Here is a 21,834-nt window from a genome sequence, read left to right on the forward strand (position 1 = left end):
ACCCCCCACCCCCTCTCACATGAGTGCCCTCCCTCAAAAATAAACATTAAAAAAGGGTATTTTTTGTTCCTATTGTTCTGTTGTTTGTTTGTTAGAGTCCATGTATAAGTGAAATTATATGGTATATGTCTTTCTCTGACTTATTTCACTTAGCATAATATCCTATAGATCCAAATGTCAAGATCTCATTCTTTTTTTATGGCTGAATAATATTCCATTGTGTATGTGTGTGTACCACATCTTCTTAGCCTATCTCCCTAACTATGGACTTCTCAGTTGCTTTCATATCTTGACTTGCAATAGACAGGGGTGCATAGATCTTTTTGAATTAGTGTTTTCATTTTCTTTGGGTAAATATCCAATAGTGGAATTATTGGATCATATGATATTTCTATTTTTAATTCTTTGAGGAAAATTCAAACTGTTTTCCAGAGTGGCTGCATCAATTTACATTCCCACCAATAGTGCACAAAGGTTCTCTTTCTTCCACATATTCACCAATACTTGTTATTGTCTTTTTGATACCATGCTCACTGGGTAGGTAGATATCTCATTGTGGTTTTGATTTACAGTTCCCCAATGATTAGTAATATTCAGCATGTTTTCATGTATCTGTTGGCCATTTGTATGTCTTCCTTGGAAAAATATCTAGTCAGTTTCTCTATTTTTCAATTGGATATTTTTTGCTGTTGAGTTGCCTAAATTCCTTAAATATCTTGGATATTAATTCCTTATCATTTGCAAATATCTTCTCCCATTCATTAGGCTGCCTTTTTGTTTTGCTGGTGGATTTCTTTGCTGTGCAAAAGCTTTTTATTTTTGTAGTCCTAAAATTTTATTTTTGTTTTTTTTTTCCTTTGCCTGAGGAGACAAATATGTTGCTAAGACCAATGTCCAAGAAATTGTGCCTATGTCTTCTTTAAGGAGTTTTATGGTTTTAGGCCTCACATAGGTCTTTAATCCATTTTGAGTTTTTTTTGTGTGTGTATGTATGGTATAAGAAAGTCTTCAAGTTTCATTCTTTTGCATGTAGCTCTCCAGTTTTCTCAGCCATTTATTGAAAAGATTTTTCCCACACTGTAAATTCTTGCTTTCTCACAGATTAATTGACCATAAGCATGGGTATATTTCCCCATCCTGTTCCATTGATCTATGTGTCTATTTTTGTGCCAGTACCATACTGTTTTGATTATTATAGCTTTGTAGTCTATCTTGAAATCTAAGATTGTGATAAATCCCACTTTGCTCTTCTTCCTCAAGATTACTTTGGCTATTCAAGGTCTTTTGTGGTTTCATACAAATTTTAGTACTGTGAAGAATGTTGGAATTTTGATAGCAACTGCATTGAATCTGGAGATTGATTTTGGTAGTAGAGGCATTTTAACAATATTAATTCTTCCAATCCATGAGTTTGGTATAATTTTCCATTTGTTTGTATTATCTTCAGTTTCTTTCATCAATGTCTCACAGTTTTCACCTCATTGGTTGAATGTATCCCTAGGTATTTTATTCTTTTTGGTACAATTGTAAATGAAAATGAGATGTTTTCTTGTTTTCTTTCTTATACTTTGTTATTAGGACCTAGAAACACAACGGATTTCTGTATATTACTTTTGTATCTTACAACGTTACTGAAATAAGTAATCAGTTTTACTAGTTTTTTTTTAATGGAGCTTTTAGGATTTTCTATATTCAGCATCATGTCATCTGGAAATAGCGACAATTTTACTTCTTACCTATTTGAATACCTTTTATTTTTCTTGTCTGACTGCTCCAGCCAGGACTTCCAGTACTATGTTGAATAAAAGTATTCTTGTTTTTTTTACATATGGTCTCTATTAAGTTGAGGTTTGTTTCCTCTAAACCCACTTTCTTGAGAGATTTTTATCATGAATGGATGTTGTATTTTGTCAGATGCATTTTACCCTTCCTCTTGTTAATCCATCACACTGATTTGCAAATCTGAACTACCCTTGTATTCCTGGAATAAATCCCACTTGATCATGGTGAATGATAATTTTAATGTATTGTTGAATCCAGTTTGCTAATATTTTGCTGAGAAATTTTCCATCTATGTTCATCAGGGATATTGGCCTGTAGTTTCCTTTCTAATACTATTTATTTCTTAAATGAAAAACAACATTTGGTAGCATTTACCAATGATGCCATATGAGCCTAATGTTTAAAAAAAATTTTTAGACGTATATTTATTTATTTTTTTGAGAGAGACAGAGCATGAGTCAGGGAGGGACAGAAAGAGGGAGACAAAGAATCCAGAGCAGGGTCCAGGCTCTGAGCTGTCAGCACAGAGTCCAATGCGGGGCTCAAATCCATGAACCGCAAGATCATGACCTGACCCGAAATCAGATGCTTAACCAACTGAGCCACCCGGGTGCCCCAAGTCTAATATTTTATCTGTGGGAAGACTTTTAGCTACAAATCAATTACTATTATAGAGTTCTATAGGTTATCTATTTCCAGTTAAGTAAGCTTTAGTAGTTTGTGTTTTTCAAGGGATTTGCTCTTTATATAAATTGCCAATTTACCAACATAACAATGTTCATTAAACAACCTTGTTTTTCTTTTAACTTCTATAGAAACTGTAGTAATGCTACATGTTCCATTCTTGATTTTGGTAATTGGTGGCTTCTCTCCTTTTTTCTGGACCAGTCTGCTTAGAGCTTTACCAACTTTATGGATCTTCTCAAAGAACCACGTTTTGGTTTCAATGACTTTCTCAGTCTTTTTAGTTTTCTATTTCATTGATTTTTGCTTCAGTTTTTTCTTATTTCCTGCTTGCTGTTGACTTAATTTCTTTTTGTACTTTCTTAAGGCAGAAGCTGAGATAATTTATTTGAAACTTTTTTTTCTGATATAGACAGATATATGCTTCTGATATGCTTCTAAGTACTGCTTTATCTGCATCCCACAAATTTGGTATTTGTATTTTCATTTTAATTTGACTCAATATACATTATAATTTCCCTTCAATTTCTTCTATCATTCTATTTCTTCTATGACTCTTCTATGTTATTTAGATATTTGTCATTTAGTTTACAAATATTTGGTGATTTCAAAGACAAATTTCTGTTGTGGATTTCTAAGTTAATCCCATTGTGGTCACAGAAGTACCTTGAATAACTTGAATTATTTAAAACTTATTGTGACTTATTTTATGGTGCAGAATATAAACTACCTTATCAAACATCTGTGTATACTGGAAAAAACTGCACGAGACTATTGGGTGTTTTCTTTCTGTCATACTATTTTGGAGACTGATGTAGAGTCTTTTAAAGAAAACACCCAAACACATCCTTTCTTTACATCCTTTAATAATTTTCTGCTTAATTGTTCTATCAATTATTGAAAGAAGGGTAAAAAATATCTCACTAAAATTGTCAATGTATCCATTTTTCCTTGCATTTTTTTTATTTTTTTTGCTTCACATATTTTTTAACTGTTATTAAGTGCATGAACATTTAGTATAAATATATTTTCTTAATGAATTGAATACTTTATCATTATGAAATGAACTTTTTTCTGAAATATTCTTTGCTCTGAAATATACATCCTCTGATATTGGCAAGTCCTTCATCCATTTTGAGTTTATTTTTGTGTATGGTGTAAGAAAGTGGTCTAGTTTCATTCTTCTGCATGTTGCTGTCCAGTTCTCTCAGTGAAGGACCCAGGCAAAAGCTTGGACAATTCAGTAGAATTCAGCTCTGCTTAACCCCACTGCGGCTTAGCCAGACCAACTCCATTTTAACTACACCCTCCATTTTGTCTAACATGACTAAGCTTACTGGAAACTTTAACCCCACCTAAAGTTCCAGGAAAAACCATAAAATAAGGAATTTGTGATAACTATACAAACAGGATAGGGAAGGGAAAAAACCTCTCCCCACCAACACCCTCCGCCGACTAACCAATAAACAAAAGCCACACGGGTCTTACATAAGGGGTAACCAATCAGACAAAAGATTACCTAACCAATACTGAAAATCCCCTAAGTGTCTTTAAAAGAGGCCTCCGCGCCTCTCTAGGGGTTGCCATTTTGTAAGTGGTTGACCCCAGCATGCTGGAAGTTTGACCTGACAATAAACACTCCTTGCCGCCTTGCATCCGAGAGTCTCTGATCAATTTCTCGCCAATTCACGGAACCTAACTCCAGCACCACCTGCTAAAGAGGCAGTCTTTTTTCCATTGGATACTCTTTCCTGCTTTCTCAAAGATTAATTGGCCGTACATTTGTGAATCCAATTCTGGGTTCTCTATTCAATTCCATTGGTCTATGTGTCTGTTTTTGTGTCAATACCATACTGTCATGATGATGACAACTTTGTAGAAGAGGCTAAAGTCTGGGATTGTGATGCTTTCTGCTTTGGTTTTCTTCTTCAGTATTACTCTGGCTATTCAGGGTCTTTTGTGGGTCCATACAGCTTTTAGGATAGTTCGTTCTAGCTTTGAGAAGAATGATGGCACAATTTTGATTGGGATTGCACTGAATGTATAGATTTCTTTGGGTAGTATTGACATTTTAACAATATTTATTCTTCTGATTCATGAGCATGGAATGTTCTTCCATTTGTGTCATCTTCAATTTCCTTCATAAGCTTTTTATAGTTTTCAGTCTATGGATATTTTACATCTTTGGTTAGGTTTATTCCTGGGTTTTTTATAGTTCTTGGTGCAATTGTAAATGGGATCAGTTTCTTTATTTCTCTTTCTGTTGCTTCATTATTGGTGTATAAAAATGCAACCGATTTCTGATATTGATTTTGTACCCTATTTATTTATTTACTATGTTTTTTATTTATTTTTTGAGAGACAAAGAGAGACAGCACGAGCAGAGGAGGGTCAGAGAGTGAGGGAGACACAGAATCTGAAGACAGGCTCCAGGCTCTGAGCTAGTGTCAGCACAGAGCCTGAGGCGGGGCCCAAACCCACAAACTGCGAGATCATGACCTGAGCTGAAGTCGGACACTTAATTGACTGAGCCACCCAGGGACCCCCCAATTTATTTATTTTTAATTGCAGTCAAACCATAAACAAAATTTAGCTCTCTTAACCATTTCTAAGGGTACAATGCACTAGTGTTAATCATATATACATTGTCGTAAAACATAACTCTGAAACTTTTTTATGTTGGAAAAGTAAAACTCTGTACCCGCTGAAAACTAACTCCCTTTTTCCTCCTACTCCCAGTGCATCCACTATTCCACTTTTGTTTACAAGAGTTTGATTGTTTTATTTTAAAGTTTATTTATTTATTTATTTATTTATTTTTGAAAGAGAGAGAGGCAGAAAGAGAGGGAGAGAGAGAATCCCAAGCATGAACCACCCTTGAGTTTGGAGCCTAATGCCTTCATTCCATGAACCACAAGATCATGACCTGAGCCAAAACCAAGGGTCAGACACTTAACCGACTGAGGCACTCAGGCGTCCCAAGAATTCTGCTATTTTAGATACTTCATATAAGTGAAATCATGTAATGAGACAATCTGTTTAGTATTAGATTCTCTTTCCTATTATATGAGGCCTTATGACGGCTAGCAAAGGATTAGAGCAACTTGAAATAAAAAGGAAAATAGCCTTCTGAAATGTAGGACTGAGAAACAATGTCAAAAAAGTCAGATACAAGGGCAAATGTTGCCTCTGAAAAGACTGACCATAAACCTAAGTTGTTCAACATATTTTGACCATGTATCTCAATCATATCTAATATAGAGAACATACAAAGTTAAACATTTTTAATGCTATGTTATCAGTTTAAATATTTTTTAGATTTAATTTTGAAACTATAACCTGCCAGAAAAAATCCTATTTCTTCAAGTCAATAGCCAAGTATTAATGTCTAAATTGCACTGAAAAATAGGTTTTCTGGTTTGAAAACTATCTGTGGAATATCCAAGTATGTGAAAGACTGTACACTCAGTACCAATCATAAAGCAATTTGATTTGAAAAAATTAATTGTAAATATATGTTATTCATGTTGATTTGCTTTGCAGTTTTTAAGAGATTTATAGTATGTTACCAAATAATTATTTATTATTATTCAATTTAGCCTGATTTGAAGATCTGATTCAGGTATGCAGGACTTTCAATGGAGTATACAGAGACTGATCCCTTCTCTCAAATTGGTAGGAAATGGTCTATAATAATTTGTCTGACTAAAATTTGTCTGAATAAATAAGTGGTCTGAATAAATAATAAAAAGGCCATAATAAATAAGATAATGGGTAAAACAGACTGAAAAGTAAAACATTTAACATCTGGTAAGAAGAATCCATTCTGCAGACTGGACAGCCACCATGATATCTCTAGCACAAAATTCATATACAGTAACACCTTGGTTTGAGACCATAATTCGTTCTAGAAACATGCTTGTAATGCAAAGCAATTTTACCCATAAAAAATAATGGAAACTTAGATGATTCATTCCACAAATTTACCCATAAGAATAATGGAAACTCAGATGATTCATTCCACAACCCAAAAATACTCATATAAAAATAATTACAGTACTGTAACATAATACAAAATAATAAAGAAAATACAAAATATGAAGAAAAATAAATAAATTAACCTGCACTTGTTTTTCAAAACCTCCATGGCTGGTGTGAATGAGACAAGAGAGAGGGGTGTTAAAACGTGTAGGACGATTTTCACTATCACTAACAAGATCATTGCTATCTATTGGCTTCATGGAATCTTTCTCTTTTCGTGCAACTTTAATAAGCAGCCTATCCAATGATACTTGCTTTTGTCTCCTTTTGAAGATTTCATGGAAATGTGACATTGCATTGTCGTTAAACAGATTCATCGCTCACACTGCTATAGACTTGTACAAGCTTCTCAGATGACCCCAATGACCCCTCTATCCTGTATTCCTCCCCTTCTGTGTGATCATCTCCCTTTGTGTGTACCAGGATCTGTGACTTCCTTCTAACATAGCAAAAGTGATGAAATATCACTCCTTCAATTAGGTTACATAAAATGACAACTTCTGTCCAGATAGTAGACTCTATTGCCTTCTTGGCTTATACACTTTGGTGAAACAAGTAGTCACCCTGGAGAAGCCTACACAGCAAGAAAGTAAATGTGGCCTCCAGTCACTAGCCAGCTAGGAGGCCCAGGATCCAAAAACTCATAGGACACTGATTTCACATGGCCAACCATGTGATGAACATGGAAGCAGACCCTACCCTTGGTCAAGGCTTCACATGAGAATACAGCCTCAATGAACCCCTTCAGTGCAGCCTGCAGGAGCCCTTGAAGCATAGGAACCAGCCAAGACTGGACTGAATTTCTGACCCACAGAAAATAAATGTGTGGTTTAAGCTGCTAAATTTTGTTTGTTACAGAGAAGAGATAACTAATACACTATCTTCAAAAAAGGGATAAGTCACGGTCTTGTTGCATGACTTAAATGACATGTATTAAATATTAAAAAATAAATTTAGCTTAAAATACAGATGCTAGATGGCTCTGCTCACTCTCCACTTAAGTAACTTGTGACATTCCAGCCAACAGTTGGGAGAACATGGCTCATCAAGAATATAAAGCAAATTTTGGTAACAGATAACTTTAGAGTAATTTATACTTTGTACTTTAATTTTACATTAATAAACTTTTTTAGAGAAGTTTTAAATTTAAAAATAAAGTTTAAGAAATTTTAATGGATTTAAAATAAACTCCCTCCTTTTACTCTATTGTTTCCCCAATTTTTAACATCTTCCATTAGTATGGATTTGTTGTAACTGATTACCCAAAACTGATGCATTATTATTACCTAAGTCCCTAAAATCTATAGTGCATATTACGGTTCACTCTTTGTGTCTTTGTGTTGTACAGTTCCACGGGCTCAGAGAAATGCTCTACCCATTTATCTCTCCCCTCCCACTGACCTCAGGAAATCACCAATCTTTTTAACTATCTGTACAGGTTTGACGTTACTCTGTACTTTGAGTTGTAACTTCCTACAGTAATATTCTTTTAAAAGACCAAGACATGCAACAAATCAAAGTTAGTAAATATGTCCAAGTATTCAGGGTTCTCATGGTCTTTACTGGAGTTATCCTCACTTACATTTCAGCAAATTCTTCTGCATTTTGATAAAGCATTACTTTCTCTGGTCTCTGTCTCTCTCTCCTCTCTCTCTTCCTCTCTCTCTCCTTCTCTCAGGCACATTCTTTGTTGTTATTTTTTTAATAATAGTTTATTGTCAAATTGGTTTCCATATAACATCCAGTGCTTCTCCCCATAAGTGCCCCCACTCCATGACCATCACCCCTTTCCTCCTCCTCCCCCTCCCCCTTCAGTCCTCAGTTCATTTTCAGTATTCAATAGTCTCTCATGATTTGTGTCTCCCTCTCTCCCCAACTCTCTTTCCCCCTCCCCTTCCCCCTCCCTATGGACCTCTGTTAGGTTTCTCCTGTTAGACCTGTAAGTACAAACATATGGTATCTGTCCTTCTCTGCCTGACTTATTTCACTTAGCATGAGACCCTCGAGGTCCATCCACTTTGCTACAAATGGCCAGATTTCAGTCTTTCTCATTGCCATATAGTACTCCATTGTGTATATACGCCACTTCTTCTTTATCCATTCATCAGGTGATGGACATTTAGGCTCTTTCCATGATTTGGCTATTGGTGAAAGTGTCAGGCACATTCTTTATATTACCTATTTTCTTACAATAATATTTTAAATTCAGTTCACATCTTAACTTTTTTTTTTCTGAGTAAAGGACATCAGAATAGCAGATGAGCCAAAATCCCATGTATTAGGCCTAAGAATAAATTTAGTTGGTGGTGGTGCAGGGAGACATATAACTACCTTTCTAATTGTTCACAGTGGCACTGAAATTCAATAGGTACAGTCATCTTAGAATTCACAATTCATGCATAGCATGCCATATGCAGTCAACAAAGTTTGCCTGGACTTCATTGTCATTATGATTCATACCACGGGACCACACTTTAATATTAATTCCCCTCGAAGAGAGAATCTTTGCAACATATAATAATAGAAATATATTAACTTCACCTACCTGTCAAGGGTAGCATTTCTTATTCTTTATCCTTGGCTATTAAAAGTATATATTTTATTGATGAGCATTGTTTCTTGACTTAAGGTTACTGCTGTTAAGGTGGATTTGGGAAACAGTCCTACAAGCATTCTGAATTTACCAGCAAGACACCCAGACATTTTGAAATGGCATTAATATGGTTCTGAAAAGCACAGCTCTAAGTACTATTCTAGGATCTCTTGATTTTTGTAGTTACTTGAATCTCAGAATATCTGCTATGTTTTTTCTTTCTTGTTAAGGATTTTATACACCATAAAAATAATACTTTTATCCTTATTTAAAGACAATACTTCTGCTTACTATTAAATCACATAAGACTAAATGATATATTGTGATCAGTGTTCAAAAGTTCACATGGATAAAATATGCATAAAAAACATTGTACCTGAAGAAACAAAACAATCAAACAAAAAAATGTCTGAAAATAATCACAGACTAGGAAGTAGTCCTAAGGTACTATGGTCCCATGTACAACAAAATCTCTTTTGACAAAACTATATAGGCAACAGTAGTAGGAACCACCAAAAATGTTAAACATGTACTCAGTATGATTTATTTTTCATATATTTCAAATTCTGTTCAGTCCGTGACCCAGATTCAAATTAAGAAACACAGAAGAAGTAATCATGAACAAAATGGAAAAGTTTCTCTAAAAGGCCTTTAACCAGATCAAAACAGCAGAAGTCCATTAATATCTATTGCCCATGGCTGAAAAGTAAGGATAATTTTATCCATTTTATAGAAAAGGGGAAATTCCAAAAAAAAAAAATCAAATCTTCCTTTTTATATCTTCTTGACAAAAAAAGGAGACGTAAAAAAATAGTAAGGTAGGCTTGCATACCAACATTTTTGAATGGCAGTGGGAGAAGCTACTCAAAATGCTGCTTAGGCTTTCTCTTAATATAAAGAACATTTTGGAAATACTGTTATGTAACACTTCTAAAATGGTAGAGCCATCAAACACTCAACTGTGGTAAGAAAAGCTATCTTCTAAAGTGTACATTGGTCAAAACTATGATTACTAGATCCTCCCACATCTAAGAAGAAGGTTAAATTGTGGGTAAGTATTATTTCTTAAGATAGGGAAATGGAGTAACAGACACACATCAGTGAACTATCTTAATCTAAATAGAGCAGGTTAAAAACATTTCTAGAATCCACAATGAATCCAGGCTGAATGAATTAGAAAATTCATCTTTGGAGGCACAGTAAGAAAGAGGATGAGGGAAAAACAAGGAAAGAATTCACCTTGTTAAACAGAGTAATCTCTTTTCAAGGAAACGGTAGAAATCAATGAAGAAAATCATAGGCTAGGGCATTCTTCTAGAGAACTGTGAATTTAAAAAAACTATAAGCAAAATCTATAATATGCAACTTGAGCCAGATGGCAAACAATGAAAGAAGAAACAGAACAAGTCTCTTAAAGTCAAGTACATGCCTTGTGAAAAATGAACTGCTGCCATCGCCATCACAGAATTTGGAGATTAGTTAAATTTAAAAAAACACCCTTATTTTCAGAACAAATAAAACATAATGTTTCCCTGATATTATGGCTATTCACAGTAAAGGCAAATAGTTTCCTACCATTTCTAGTATATTAGTGCTCTGGTATTAAAAAAAACGAATGTCAGGGGCAACGGGGTGCCCCAGTAGGTTAAGTGTCTGACTTTGGCTCAGGTCATGATCTCATGGTTCCAGAGTTTGAGCCCCGCATCAGGCTCTGTGCTAACAACTCAGAGCCTGGAGCCTGCTTCAGATTCTGTGTCTCCCTCTCCTGTGCCCCTCCTCTGCTCACACTCAGTGTCTCTCTCTCAAAAATAAACAAACATTTTTAAAAAAGATTTAATCATAGAAACAGGGGCATCTAAAGAGAATTTTTTTTTTTTTAGGTATCTTCAGGTTTTCTTGTCTTTCTTCAAGAAACTATGGATTCAGACTAGTTGGGTTCACATCTTGATTTGCCAGCCTATTAACTGCATAACCTGGGCAAGTCAGCATTCTCTTCTCTGAATGAGTCTGAGGTTCCTCCTCTGTAAACTGGGGCTCATTTCACTGGTTTATTATGAGGACCAAATGATTTAATATGTGTTACGAGCTGAGAACTGGCACCCTACGTACCACATAGATATTTATTAAAAATTAAATATTAAGCCAGATGCTGTGATAGGTTTTGAGTATATAAAGACGAAAAATACACCTGTTGACCAAATTTATGCAATTTCCATGAGAGGGAATGAGAAGGCATTTACCTTTGTTCAGGTAAGAGAATTTTGTCACAAAGAGCAAACCAGATACCATAAGAAGCAAGATAACAATCTCTACTTGGCATTCACAGAGGAACTTATTTCCTCTCTGAAGTCAAATGGCTGAGTTTTTCAGCGGCCTCAATTTAATTTCATTGCATGTAAGACATAATGACTTAACTATCAGGCACTTCCAGAAAACATGGTTTTAAAATTTTCTCATGAGTAAATCCAAGTGAAAAATCAAAATTTCTCTTTTTGGGGGTGCTCTCTCTCTCTCTCTATACTTGCCAACATCTTCATTCTACTATTAGTGATTTTTTCAGTTTTGTTCCTCAAAGTTAAGGTTAGTGAGTCGGTGTTAGTTATGATGGGTCTCTAATGAAATCTCCAAGAATCACTAGCATAAACATAAAACAGAACAGTAATATCTAAGAAAGTTTTATTTTCCCTCAATTTCAGAAGTAGATTAAAAAAAAAAGAGTGAGCCTTCCTTACCTAGAAGTCTTCAGAGCCCCCTATGTGTCTTTAGAGCTGCCTGTGACTATTTCTTCACTCTCAACCTCTATCCTTAAGGTCCTGAGTCTAACTGGCAAGTGAAAAACCCGCTCCCTCCCCTCCAATACCCTTGCCAAGTGGGGTGCCCTTCACTTGTGTGCCCCCAGCCACTATGTCATGCAGAAGGAAAGAGTGGAAATACAAAAGCAAAGTCAAAAATCTGCTACCTTATGCTACAGTTTTCTCTAGCCCACCTAAACACAGAAGACAAGGGCCACCTGAAAAACTGCCTTCCCCGGGTACCTGGGTGGCTCAGTAGGCTGAGCAGGCTGAGGGTCAGACTCTTGATTTAGGCTCTGGTCCTGATCCCAGGGTTCTGGGATCACCTATCCAGTCTGGCTCCATACTGTGAGAAGAGCCTGCTTCAGATTCTCTCTCTCTCTCTCTCTCTCTCTCTCTCTCTCTCTCTGCCCTTCTTCCCTACTCACTCTCTAAGATAAACAAACAAAAAACCCTGTCTGCCCTGTTTTCAAAGTGGCAGGGAAAATCCAGATAGACCAGCAAGATTAGAAGCCACCTTCCTCTGCCTCATTTAATAGCCTAGGGTTTTTAGAAAACAGAACAAAAGAAAATATTTCAAATTAGAAGACAAATAAACCATTCATACTTTAGCCATTTCTTTTTTTTTTTTAAGTTTATTTATTTGTTTTTAGGAATCTCTAGGCCCAATGTGGGATTCAAACTCATAACCCAAATATCAATGCTCTACCAACTGAGTGAGCCAGGCATGGCCATTTCTTATAAATATTGTGACTTCAAAAAAAGGATATGTTAAAAGTCTGTGCTACACAACATCTCAGCAAGTTTTTACTATTATATTATTTTAACCTTTCCATTTGTCTAAATTTTCAGTTCACAAATGAAGTTTTCTTGGCCCCATTTTTTTTTTACATATGTATTTTATTGTCAAGTTAGCTAACATATGGTGTATATAGTGTGCTCTTGGCTTCAGCAGTAGATTTCCATGATTCATCACTTACATACAACATCCAGTGTTTATCCCAACAAGTGCCCTCTCAATGCCCATCACCCATTCCTCCCATACCCCCCACCCCATCAATACTCAGTTTGTTCTCTATATTTAAGAGTTTCTTATGGTTTGCCTCCCTCTCTGTTTGTAACTGTTTTTTTTGTGTTTTTTTTTTCTTTCCCTTCCCCCATGGTCTTCTGTTAAGTTTCTCAACCTCCACATATGATATCTGTCTTTCTCCAGCTGACTTATTTCACTTAGTATAGTACCCTCCAGTTCCATCCATGTTGTTGCAAATTCTTGGTCCAAATTCTGAACCTGCAATTGTTGTCTCTAGGCTGACCAGTAATGATATTTGTTAGAAGGGTTTTAAGGAACCATTCACGGGATCTGACACTACTCAAAGGGGAAGATAACATGTTAGCACATTATCCAGACTTTAACACTTAATAGGAATGGCCTGGACCCTACTGCAGTTTTTCCTGTGATGTTTCAGTGTGTCTTCATCTATTTGAAGGTTTAAATTCATCTGGATATGAAAAAGACAACAAGTATCACTGGCTAGAGGCTGAGAGCCTGCTTCACATCACAACTGGCAGGGTTCTGAGAAGTCATTTAATTATATAATATAAACCATTTAGGGATATACATATATGTTTATATTAAAGACTCTCATCTCTGTCATCTATGTTTATGTGATTTATGCATACATACAAACATGAAATCATGCAAAATATTTCCAGTTTCTACAATTAAAGATTTTATAAATCACCAGGTCACTTTTATTATTCTAAAAAGGTAAACATGAGTTAGGAAAGGCTCAGTAGTGTTTTCCAGAAGGACAATGAGTAACAGCCCACCTGACCCTCTTCATTAAACAACAGGGCAGTGGGGCTTTCTCTACTATTCCTGCTGTGCCTTCGTATAACTAGGAGCTTCTCACTGACCCACAGCCTGCTTCAAGTAACCATTCCTGACCTCTGGGCCCCAGGAACAGAAGATGAAAAAAAAAAAAAAAAGAAGTAGTAAATGCCACTAACTCAATCACATGCTATATTTCCATGTTTTAAAACAATCTTATATACCAGGACTCAATTACAGTAAATGCAAATGACTCTTGTGACAAGTGTAAGAATAAAGCTGCTTACCTGTGGTTCCTGCATTCTAGCAGCACCAAGTTCTGAGAGAGACATGGTGAGCTTCTCCTGCTGTTCTGACAGGTATTTCTGATAGAGACTTAGAAGTTCTTGGCATTCTCTATACTGTAGCTGAAGAGGTGAGATTGCAAATTAAGGGAAAAAACAAATAAACGAACAAACTACATCTCTCAGTGCTGCTTTTCAGATTCCAGTAAACAAAAGAGAGCCCAAAATGCAACCATATTTGGGGAGAGTGCAAGTAGATGAACACAGTACATATATCCACTTTAAAAAATTATAAAAACAATGATTCACAAAGAGAGTAGCAATGGTCATCCCATTTGAAGAGAAACTTCCCTTTTAAAATTTAAATTTGAATGAAAAAACAAACATGCAAAAGAATGAAGTTAGGCTCCTATCCCACACCATACACAAACACTAACTGGCTATGGATCATTGATCCAAATATAAGAGCTAAAACTCTAAGACTCACAACAGTAAATCTTCCTGACCTTGGATTAGACAATGGTCACATGAAAGCACAGAAAACAAAGAATAAATAAACTGGACTTAAATATTTTTTAAAGAATACACACAAAACAACTTTTGCTTCAAAGGACACTATTAGGAAATTGTAAAAAACACCTCCAGAATGAGAGAAAATATTTGCAAATCATATAGGTGATAGGGACTGGTATTCATAATACATAAAGACTTTGTATGATTCAACAGTAAGGAAATATTTAACCTAATTAAAAATGGGCAATAAGCTTGAATAGACATTTCTCAAAAGAAAATATACAAATGTCCAAGCAGCACAAGAAAATATGCTCAACATCATTAAATATTGGGAAAATGCATATCAAGACCACAATCTGAGATGCCACTTTGGATCACTAGGATGGTTATAATAAAAAAAAAAAATAACAATAAAAAGCTTTGCTAAGGATGTAGAAAAATTATAACCCTCCTATATAGCTAATGGGAATATGACATGATATTGCTGCTTTGGAAAATAATTTAGCAGTGCTCTCAAAAGTTAGACATTGAGTTACATATGACTCAGCAATTCCATTCTTAGCTATAATCCCAAGAGAATAAAAAATATAGTCTACACAAAAGTTTGAACATGAATATTCAGAGTAACATTCATCATAATAGTGAAAGAAAAAAACAACCCAAATGTCACCAAGTGATAAATGGATAAACTAAATGTGGTATGTGTATACACAGTATACCACTCAGCCATAAAAAGAAACAAACTATTGCGACATGCTATAATATGGATGAACCTTGAATACATTATGCTAACAAAGCCAGACACAAAAGGCCACATGTATGATTTTATTTACATAAAGATACTGGATTTTTGTTCTTGTTGTTAGTTGTCTTAAATACCTATTCCAATGAACTAGGGGGAAAGAATACTCAGTTCTAAGTACACAGGATCACAAATAAAAGTTACATTCATCCATGTTTACCTCCTGTCCTCCAATTTTCTGAAAAATTACTTCAGATCCATACTGACAGAAAGTACATGAGTGTGTGCTCACAGCTGGGGGAGGGAAATAGGGAACAAGTATTAACGGGTATTGGTTGTGGGGGTGGGTAATGAACATGATCTGGAATGAGACAGTTGTGCTTGCACAGCTTTGGGAATATTCTCAAAACCACTGACTGCACACTTCAAAAGGGTAAATTTTATTGTATGTGAGTTATATCTCATTAAAACTGCTACCTCAAAAAATGCGGAATATAACGACAAACACTGTTTTGGGGAAAAAGTGTAATTACTGCCTAATTTAGGAAGAAAGTTCTAACCATATTAAGCATAAATAAATTATAATTAGATTTTTGTCTTATTTTTGTATAATGTCAGTTAAGTCAATGTTTCATTAATAAAACGATCATCAGGAAGTTTTCTGCCCATATACCTCTCTGCAGTCTTTTTTTTTTTTACAGTCTAATATGGATGGAGGACATAGCAACCTAACCAGGGAGAATCCTCTCCCATAGCTCCTCGAACTTAAAAAGGGCTCAAGATGAAACCCTAAATTGGAAAGGTCACCTGACTGCACAGATCAGGTGTGTGAGAGACAGCTCTCTCCAAGAGAGAGTTCTATTCCTTCTCATTCTGGTAATTTCCTCCCCAGGCTCACTTTTCTCTCAGACCATTTCTGAATCTCCCCCCCCCACTTAATTATGTATGCTGTTGGTATAAAAATTACCATCCAATGAGATTATTTTACATAAATACTTTTACAGCCGGTCATCAAGATTAAGGGTGGGAATAGTATTTCATAAATGTCAAAAATGGTGACTGGTTTCAGTATTCCGTAACATTTCCATAACCTAATCATTGCCTCAGGGCAGGTTCCTACTCTAATAACTTTTGCCAATCATGACTGCATAAATAACCAATTGCTTCATTATTCTCATTATTAACCTTTAACAAAAAAAGGAGCTAGAGATGGTTTATAGAAGGGGAACAGTTCATAATAAAAGGATAGGTTACTAAGTTTAAAGAATACATTAATTAGAAGAGCTTATTGAATCCTCAGTACCTTAAAAACTGTAACAATAGAATGAAGCTTTCTAAATAAGCTAATATGATTTCAAAGTATGTCAGACCAGGCTGGTTTTTACATTCCCATGCTTTTTGTCCGTAATCTTGAAGAGGCGAGAATGATGTGTGGTGTTCCCAGGAGTCCCTGCCAGCTATGACATATATAAAAAGAATTTCTGATTCTGGTTGTTACCATAGGCAGTTATGTTTATAGTAGGTGGACATTAGCCTGGATGCAGAATACGCATTGTCCTCTGGAGAAAGCCAGTACAATTATACAGCCTAAAAGGTAAATGTCAGCATTTGAAGGCAAATTCTAGGCAAATTCATTTAAACACACGCTATGTGGCAGAATATAAAAACAGGCAGTCCTATCTTTATCAATTTTTTATTATCTGTCTTGGTTCACCAGATTTTGAAATGCTTCCCTTTTCCTGGAAAATCCAAAATGTATGTCCAGGCAATACAGTAATTTTCCTTCCTCCCTAACACAATGAGACTTCAACCCTCCATCTGGAGAGAGAGATTTATGTAAGGAAATTGTGAGTAAAAAACTTCCTTTACTGATCTGGGGGATGGAGTACAGGGAGAAAAATAGACATGTTTAACTCAATCCTGGCCAAATGACAAAGAATGCAACAGAGGTACAAAATCCAGTCTAAGGGAAGATGACACGAAACCATGATAGGAATCTAACACATATGTCATCTGTCCAACCATCGTTCAAGAACTGAAAGAAACAGCAGAAATTATAGAGAAATATAATCTTTATATAATTACATAAATATAAATATTAAGTAAGATCACATCAAAATCTAAACATTAATTAGCTGAAATGGCTGCAGGAAATGGTCATTTTGCAAAGCTTAAGACCTTAACTTCAAAATGCATTAACACAGAAAAATAAAAGTAAAGGTCAAAGCAGAATGAATAGGGAGATAGGGAGAAAGAAAAACAATCATGTGAGAGAAAAAATTAGAGGTGGAGGGAGAAGGACCAGAGACAGGATGTATTATTAGTATGCTGCCAAAGTAGAAAGTGATCACCTTAAGCAGAAAGATTTCCTCTGGCATAGTAAAGACCACTCTCCTACCCCGTCTCACCCTTGCACTGCATATGTGGGGTACCGGGATCTGGTACTTAGTAATCCTGATTTAGTACAGAACTCAGTGAAGGAAGGTCTCTATGGGAGGAAAAAAGATAGAAGCATTAAATTAAAAAAAAAATTCTCCATTTTTGGAAACCAGACTCCTTGGAGAAATGGCTGATTCCCATTCTGGTGTATGGAAAGTACAAAGTAAGCTTCAACATGTTGCTATGCTATAATGCAAAAAAGTGTGCAAAGAGAACTAGATGGGGGTTGTCAAATGAATAGAAGCAACCCTGAAGGAGACTCTGATTAGTCAAATTTGGGACAATGTGAGCTCTGGAAGGGGTGACTCTAATAGCAAATTGAATAAATATTTACCAGTTCATGGTGATACTTCAAAAAGACAGAAAAGAATGAAAGGGGGAAAACGTAAATAAAGCCCATCCTTATAGAAGAATCCTAGCTTGTATGTAGAAAGAATGGCCAAATTTTTTAAATTGCCATTTTATAATCCCCATGGAATAACTAATTCAGGCAAGGATCATCAATGGAGACTGAATCCAGTAAGTGAAAGATTAATAAGTAAGATAGTCATAAGGTATCAAAATTAGTTACTTAGAGCAAAGAAGAAAATACACCTTTAAATGGTAAAACCTGGTAATCATTTCCCAAAGTGAATTTAAGATCACTAACAGTGAAAAAAAAAACCACCAACCCAGTAATTATATACCTCCTAATGCATAAAGTAGACATTACCTATGAAATATTCTTACCAAATGTTTTATTTGAATTTAATCAAATATGTACACCTAACTCCTATTTCACAGAAATTAGAATAAAAGAGCAAGTTAAATTATAGCACAAAGAAACAGACAAATCCACAATGTGGGAGATCTTGCAAAGCACTCGGTCTGAACTCTTCAAAAAATCCATGTCATGGGGGGTGAGAGGTCTATCCTATTTTAAGAGATTGAAGACCGAAAGAAACGCAACCCTTTGGCCATGATGGGACCCTTGCTCAGGGAGAAAAACAGCTATAAAAGACATTCTCGGGACAATTAGGGAAACTGGAATATTGACTCAACAGGAGATATTATGGAACTACTGATAATTTTGTTAAGTATCATAATGTGGTTTATAAAGAGAAATGTTTTTATTTGTAGGAGATGAATGTGAAGTATTGAGGGTGACGTGACACTTGGCTCAGGAAAAAAATAAGCGAAAAAATGTTTATAGTATGTAAGTAAATAAATTTATATCTATAATTATACATATATATTTATGTAAATGTATAATACAAATAAAAGCAAATATATGAGAAGACACAGCAAATGGAGCAAAATGTAAACAACTATGAAATCTTGGTAGCATAGATATGGTGGTTCTTTGCTTTATTCAATAAACTTTTCTATATATTTGAAAATTGCCATAATAGAGAGTTGCAAAAAACCTTTTGTTTTGGTTGTATTTTTTGTGTGTTTTCTTCTTTCTACTATCAGCTAGTCTCTTCTCGTCTTCCCCCTTCCACCACACGTTATCTGGGAGACGCAGAACTGGAGGCATCAGGTCAGACTCCCGAGAGCTCTAACTCCATGTATTCGTGGTCATTAAAACAGGTGTTAGTACGATCTGATGATACACCAATAAAAACCTATCCCTGAGTCAAAGATAGGGCTATCCGAGGTAGCAAAAGATCATGTTTTAAAAGTCTATCAAGTTTTCTTCCAGTCACTTAACAAAGGCAGTAATGTAGAGTGATTTGAGCACTCTTGGCTCAAATCTTAATTCTGGTATCCAGTAACAATGTGCCTCTAGATAAGTAACTTCTCTGACACCCTCCTCTGGAGATAATAATGCCTACCTCACTTCACAGGGCAACTATGACTATAAAATGAGCTAATAAATGAAAAGCACTTAGCATAATACAGCACACACAGCAGACATTCAATAGATTTTTTCTTTTTTTTTTTTTACATTTATTTATTTTTGAAAGACAGAGAGAGACAGAGTGTGAACAGGGGAGGAACAGAGAGAGAAAGAGACACAGAATCCAAAGCAGGCTTTAGGCTCTGAGCTAGTGGCCAGCGCAGAGTCTGACGCGAGACTCGGACCCATGAACCATGAGATCATGACCTGAGCCGAAGTCGGACGCTCAACCAACTGAGCCACCCAGGCACCCCTTCAATAGATTTTCTGAAAAGAGATCAAGGGCACAAGAGATAAAAAGTGCTGCCAAAGATGTAGAGAAAAGGGAATCCTGGTAACTGCTGGTTGGAATGTAAATTGGTACAGCCACTATGAGAAACAGTACGGAAATTCCTCAAAGAGTTAAAACTAGAACTACTATATGGTTTAGCAATCCTATATCTGGACATATGTGAAGACAATGAAATCACTATCTTGAAGAGATGCCTACATCCCTATGTTCGTTGCAGCATGATTTACAACAGCCAAAACGTGGAAGCAACCTAAGTGTCTGTCAACGGATGGGAGTTAAAAATGTAACACATACAAATGCACACGAGATTATTATAGCTTTAAAAAAGAAAAAAATCTTCCCATTTGCAACAACATGGATGAATGTTAAGGGCATTCTGCTAAGTGAAATAAGTGAGACTGAGAAAGACAAATACTATATACTCTTATTTATATGTGAGGTCTAAAAAGCTGAACTCATAAAGACTAATAGTTAATGGCTGAGGTTCAAGGAAATGAGTATGAGTAACAGTGGTCAAGGGATATAAACTTCCAGTTTTAAGATGAATACATTCTGGGGAACCCTAAGGGATAGCATGGTAACTATAGTTAACAATAGGTACATATTGTATGCATGGAAGTCGCTATGAGAATAGATCTTCAATGTTCTCACCACATACACACAGACACACACACACACTAAGGGAGGTAATGGATGTGCAAACTAACCTCATTATGGTAATCATTCTGCAATGTATACACATATGAAATCATCATGTTGTATACATTAAACTTAAACAATGTTATATGTCAAATATATCTCAATAAAGGTGAAAAAATGATATCAAGGGGCTTAGAGAAAGATTTAAACAAGGATAACATGTTCTAGAAGAGGCATTTAAACATAGGACACAGTGGAGATTTCTTTTTAAGGGGATAAGTGGTTACTTTGACAACACTGCTGAGGGGCAGTCAGAAAGACTCCAGAGCAGATGTGACCCCAGAAACGAATTCTAAAAAAGAAGCATACGGATGCACTGGATAGGTGGGATGGGGGAGGTCTCTTGGCTGAAAGTTCACCAGGAGCAAAGGCATGGAGAATGAAACTGATATGCACACTAAGGCAATTGCAAGTGGTGCAGCATGGACGGGTAACTGGTCACAAGAAGGGGAAGGTGTGATGAGGTGGCAGGGCAAACGGGGGCCAGATCTGGAATGTTACATTAAGTTGCTGGACTTACTCCTTTTTACAAAAATTTTAAATGTTTATTTCTTTTCTAGAGAGATAGCAAGAACAAGGGAGGAACAGGCAGAGAGGGTGAGAGAAAGAGAATCCCAAGCAGGAGCCTAATCCAGGGCTCAATCCCAGAACAGTGAGATCATGACCTGAACTGAGACCAAGAGTCAAATGCTTGACTGACTGAGATACCCAGGTGCCCAGACTTTATTTCTGTATAACTTACTGATGGATGTTTTACCATCAATTTGCGTTTTATAAAGATACCTATGGTAGGCATATGAAGGATGGATTGGGAAGCTTAAGACCAGAATCAAAATAACCAGTTAGAAAATTGCTACAATAGTCTAAATGAGAGACATAAGGGGCCTGAATTGAGCATTGGTGGAAGTTAGGGAAGTTGGGGTAGAGTGGGAGGTTTAGGACACTGCTAGCGTATGAACCAGGAGACAAGATGTATGACCACATGCACAGTTCCCTTTACCAAGACACAGAGTGCACAATAAAGAAAGGGCACACTTCAGACACACTGAGTTGGAGATGCCTAGGGAGCGTTCACTCGAGATGGCCAATACAGGACACTTGGAACCTGGGCCTGGAATTCAGAAAAGAGGTCTCAGTAGAAATAGAGAATTTGGGAGTTAATCACGTTATATGTGGTGGCTGAACAGAAGAGTGTGTAACACTGTCCAGGGAATGTGTAGCTTCATTCTCTCCTTTGTTCATTCTTTCACTCATTCAATA

At 36.0% G+C, this 21,834-nt stretch overlaps 1 protein-coding gene across 3 annotated transcripts in view; it reads right to left on the reverse strand.

Annotated features, from left to right (window-relative positions):
* Positions 1-21,834, reverse strand: part of KIAA1328 (KIAA1328 ortholog) — a 336,176-nt gene that overhangs the window by 197,292 nt on the left and 117,050 nt on the right. Inside the window, exon 6 of one of the 3 annotated variants that reach the window (XM_029921484.1) lies at positions 14,011-14,138. The exons of 1 other annotated variant lie outside the window; for it this stretch is intronic. In XM_029921484.1, coding sequence (XP_029777344.1) covers positions 14,011-14,138 — 128 coding nt within the window. The remainder of the gene's footprint in view (positions 1-14,010; positions 14,139-21,834) is intronic. One more of the 3 variants, XM_029921482.1, reaches the window with a different exon arrangement.

This window comes from Suricata suricatta, chromosome 14, assembly GCF_006229205.1.
Source record: "Suricata suricatta isolate VVHF042 chromosome 14, meerkat_22Aug2017_6uvM2_HiC, whole genome shotgun sequence".
In the NCBI taxonomy this organism is placed as follows: Eukaryota; Metazoa; Chordata; class Mammalia; order Carnivora; family Herpestidae; genus Suricata; species Suricata suricatta.